This window comes from Sesamum indicum, linkage group LG10 (assembly GCF_026168435.1).
Source record: "Sesamum indicum cultivar Baizhima isolate 11 linkage group LG10, ASM2616843v1, whole genome shotgun sequence".
NCBI classification, from domain to species: domain Eukaryota; kingdom Viridiplantae; phylum Streptophyta; class Magnoliopsida; order Lamiales; family Pedaliaceae; genus Sesamum; species Sesamum indicum.
In genome coordinates this window covers 5,442,120-5,446,649 of record NC_142666.1, presented here as the reverse complement: position 1 = coordinate 5,446,649, position 4,530 = coordinate 5,442,120, and the positions used below count along the sequence as shown (strand labels likewise).

Here is a 4,530-nt window from a genome sequence, read left to right as displayed (position 1 = left end):
TTTAATATATTGTTAAAAATTAATTATATATAATTAATTTATATAAAATTTAATTAAATAAAATTAAAAAAATTAAATGTTGAAGTCATAATTTCTGATCACTTCATGTCTGATTAGAAATCACGACGTCAAGTCCTGATGCACGACTTGCCCATTTTTTTTTAAAAAAAAAAACTTTTAATATTGAGTCGTGATTTTAAATCACGTCTCGACATATTATTATTAATGTATTAAAAATAATTATATTAATATAATTTTTTTTTGTTTAACTAATAAAAAAATAAATAACTCGATTGTTTTTGAGCTGAAAAAAGTCATTGAAAACGTTACTTTTGATGGATGAGTTCTGTCAGTTGCATCTTCAAGAAACTCAGCGCTCCTCCTTCACGACATCTGATTCTTTCATGGCGCTGCTCCTCAAATTTCCACGTCGCAATGTCTTCACACGCCTCCGCAAGGATATGTACTCCCTTCACGGAAGCAGAGTTGGGATTCCTCGTCTCTTCTTGTGGAAGAGAAGGCAATATTCGTTTAGGTTCTTGTCTCCATGCTTCTATTGTCAAGAACCCACCATTCTTTGACATCGGAGACCCAGATAGTCGTAGAAGAGCTCATGTAACTTATAACTGTTTACTACATCTGTATTGCAAATGCGGTGAACTCGATGATGCAGTTAAAATGTTCGACGATATGCTCCTCAGGGATACTGTTTCGTGGAATTCACTTATTTCAGGTTTCTTGAAACATGGGCACTTGCAATTAGGATTTGGGTATTTCAAATCATTGGTGGGTTCTAGTATCTATCGATTTGATTGTGCGAGCTTAACTTCGGTGCTATCGGCTTGTGATAGGCTGGAGGCAGTTAGAACTGTAAAGATGATACACGCATTGGCGATTTTGAATGGTTATGAGAAGGAAATAACGGTGGGGAATGCGTTAACCACATCCTATTTCAAATGTCGATCTTTTGGGTCGGGCATGCGTGTTTTTGATGAGATGATGGAGAGGAATGTTGTTACTTGGACAGCTGCGATTTCTGGTCTGGCGCAAAATGAGTTTTATGGTGAAAGTTTGAAGCTGTTTGTGGAAATGTATCACAGTGTGCTCTCTCCCAATTATTTAACGTATTTGAGTGCACTTTCAGCATGCTCTGGTCTACAAGCACTCAAAGAGGGTGCTCAAATTCATGGTGTTACTTGGAAGCTGGGGATTCAATCAGATTTATGCATTGAAAGTGCCTTGATGGATATGTATTCGAAATGTGGTTGTATGGAGGATGCTTGGCAGATATTCGAGTCTGCGGAGGTCCTTGATGAGGTATCTATGACTGTTATACTTGTGGGTTTTGCACAAAATGGTTTTGAGGAGGAGGCTATAAAGATGTTTGTGAAGATAGTAAAGGCAGGAAACAATGTAGACCCAAACATGATTTCTGCCATTCTTGGGGTGTTTGGTACTGATACTTCTCAGGGTCTTGGTGTACAAGTTCATTCTTTGGTTATCAAGAGAGGTTTTGACTCTAATGTCTTTGTCAACAATGGCTTGATCAACATGTATTCCAAATGTGGGGAGTTGGAAGAATCTGTTAAGGTCTTTGATTGGATGACTCAGAAAAATCAAGTTTCATGGAACTCCATAATTGCAGCATTTGCTCGTCATGGGGATGGCTTGAAAGCACTACAATTTTATGAAGAAATGAGGTTGCAAGGTGTGGAGCCAACGGATATTACATTTCTATCTCTGCTCCACGCTTGTAGTCATGCAGGACTACTCCACAAAGGTATGGAGTTCTTAGAATCTATGGAGAAAGCATATGGAATGTGTCCAAGGATGGAGCATTACGCTAGTATAGTAGACATGCTTGGCCGAGCCGGGTTTTTAGAAGAAGCCAAGAACTTTATAGAGGAACTACCTTTGAAGCCTGATGTACTTGTTTGGCAGCCTTTACTCGGTGCTTGTGGTATTTATGGTGATATTGATATAGGAAAGTATGCAGCTGACCAGCTAGCTCATGCAGCACCTGATAGCCCAGTACCATATATTTCCATGGCTAACATTTACTCTTCTCGAGGGCGATGGAAAGAAAGAGCAAGAACAGTCAAGAAAATGAAAGATAAGGGAGTAAAGAAGGAAACGGGAATAAGTTGGATTGAGATTGAGAAAAAGATTCACAGCTTCGTAGTTGCTGATCAAATGCATCCACAAGGTGATGGCGTTTATGATATACTGCTAATGTTGTTTGGACATATGAGAGATGAAGGCTATGTTCCGGACAGCGTTTTCATCTCAGTCTACTCTAACCAAGAAGGAAGGGGTTATTCCACAGATTACCTGAATTTATCCAACTCCATTGTAATATAGCAGTGGGTAACGAGCTGAATGTTATACGTGAACCTGATGAGTTCTGGTAATTGACTGCACATAAGTGAGCTAATTTTGGATAACAACATGTTTTCTTAGTTTGGTTTCAACCAGAATTCGACAGAAATGTTTGGTTTTCTGTTTGTTTTTTAACTAGAAAGACTACCTGTATCAAGGTTTTATGGGGGGAGATATGATATAGAATTAGGGATGCAATGGGGTAGGTTTGCCGTAATCGAAGATCCAGCCGGCCAAGTTTTTTTTGGGGGGGGAATCGGGACCCAAGGCGCCACGTATCCAGACCGATGAGTTAGACCTGTTCCGAATTTTTAAAATATTTCTTTTTAAAATGTAATACTAGTTTAAATTTATAACCATAATAATATTGAAAGTTTATGTTTTTCTGTTATAATTTTATATATTCATATTTAAACTCAAAATATTAAAATATCAAACTTTGGGAGGAGGTATTTCTATCTAAGAACTCCATCTTGGATTTTTTGGTCGTCCCGTCTTCTTTCAATTTATTGATTAAAATGCTTTTATGAACTAAAAATATAATTTTATTTTATTTTTTTAGGGATTGAGTAGGTGTTTTTATAATTTTACAAATTTTTTCATTCATCCTATTTGAATCTTTTGAAAATTTGTAATTTTTTTCAAAAGAGAAAAATACAGTAAAAGCAAAGTTGATAATTTTATACCTCTATTCAAGAATTATATAATTCAAATGTATCTGACATATAATTTAGATGTTCGTATGATTTTAATTATAATATCGATATTGGTGTTTACATGTTTTATATTTTATACTCTTAAGTTAGTTGTTGCAAACCTAAACATAAAACCAAATCAACAACGTTTCTTACATACTTATTTTTGTTAACATTTTTTTACACAATAGTATGAGTATTTATTTTGCAGGCATGGCATATCGCAGATACTTGGAGCCGGCTCGCTTCCACAGGAGGACCATTGGACATTAAGCATTGAGCAGCTCCTAATGTGGATGATTATTGATGACAACACCCGAGTCCCCATGAGAGATGATCATCGTGTAGAGGCACACATGGCTTAGTGGGTTCATGGATTACGATGGTATTTTGGGTATCATTACACATGGGATCAGGTTCGTAAAAAATTCTATGAATTGAAGGAGCAGTTTCGTCAGTTCCACGAAATCACTCAGATACCAGGGATTTATTATGATGTTGAAACATTTTGTATGGATTTTCCTGACGAGTTAAGACCACATACGACACGAGTATGTCATGTTATCGCTTTAATTCAATAATTGCAAGCTAACAACTGTCATTTCCAAATTAGTATTTATTTTTCAATGATTGTTTGTTAATATGGACCTGTTGTAGATCTACCCTTTGGCCAGACGGTACTATCAGTACCCAGAGCCTCATTACCCCAGCATGCTCAAGATATAGGGTCCAATTAGACTGCCACTTGGTCCAGCAGAGGTGCACAGTGATAGGGGGCATAGCCAAAGTCGTAATGCACCACGTAGTTCTATGAGAGGCGGCGAAGAAACCCCCATTATCATCCGGGATCCACTGCACCAACGACCCAAAAGTATATCCATATTGCCAGTTGGAATGTAGTGGAATAGGTAACTCGTGGGGATGGTAGCCCATGATTGGTGCACAGTATTTCATTAGCATCACATCCAAGTCTAGACATGGGTTCGGGAGTTGGCGGGATTGGATCATGGACAGATTACATTCGTCACTTTGGAGTGCAGTTTGACTGTGGGGCCATTTGCATAGTGAGGGAGACAGTACAGCACGATCGCGGCGACCACATGAAATTCCACCACGACCTTAAGTATTAGCGGTGTTGTTGCAGAATATGCGAGCTAGTCACTTGTTGTCATATGTTAAGTAGAAAGTTAACAGGAACATGATTTTGTGCGTCTTATCATTCAATGACTAATGTGTCCTGATTGTCGTAATTTAATTGGACACAACTCCATATCAGTCGAAAATATATTTTTCAAACCATCGCAATCTGTAGTTATAAATTATAATTAGAATACTAGATTCTATGGATCTTCAAAATTATTAAAAATGAAGGATGCATTGGAGGGGTTGATTTACATGTTAAACGTATAATATTTTCTCTGCTAAGGTTTCTGTTTAATTTTTAAATACAAATATA

At 37.3% G+C, this 4,530-nt stretch overlaps 1 protein-coding gene across 2 annotated transcripts; it reads left to right on the top strand.

Moving 5' to 3' along the window:
- The first annotated feature begins 323 nt into the window (after positions 1 to 323).
- On the top strand, positions 324 to 4,318 carry LOC105172346 (Tetratricopeptide repeat (TPR)-like superfamily protein). Of its 2 annotated transcripts, XR_002287874.2 has the most exons (3): positions 324 to 2,407; positions 3,286 to 3,625; positions 3,732 to 4,318. XR_002287874.2 is itself a non-coding variant. In XM_020697141.2 (2 exons), the coding sequence occupies exon 1, from the start codon at positions 340 to 342 to the stop codon at positions 2,359 to 2,361; it is 2,022 nt and encodes a 673-aa protein (XP_020552800.1). In that variant the 5' UTR covers positions 324 to 339; the 3' UTR covers positions 2,362 to 2,407; positions 3,286 to 3,647. The 2 variants fall into 2 exon arrangements, 1 of the variants encoding a protein (XP_020552800.1); XM_020697141.2 differs by lacking the exon at positions 3,732 to 4,318 and having other exon boundaries at positions 3,286 to 3,647.
- The last annotated feature ends 212 nt before the right edge of the window (positions 4,319 to 4,530 follow it).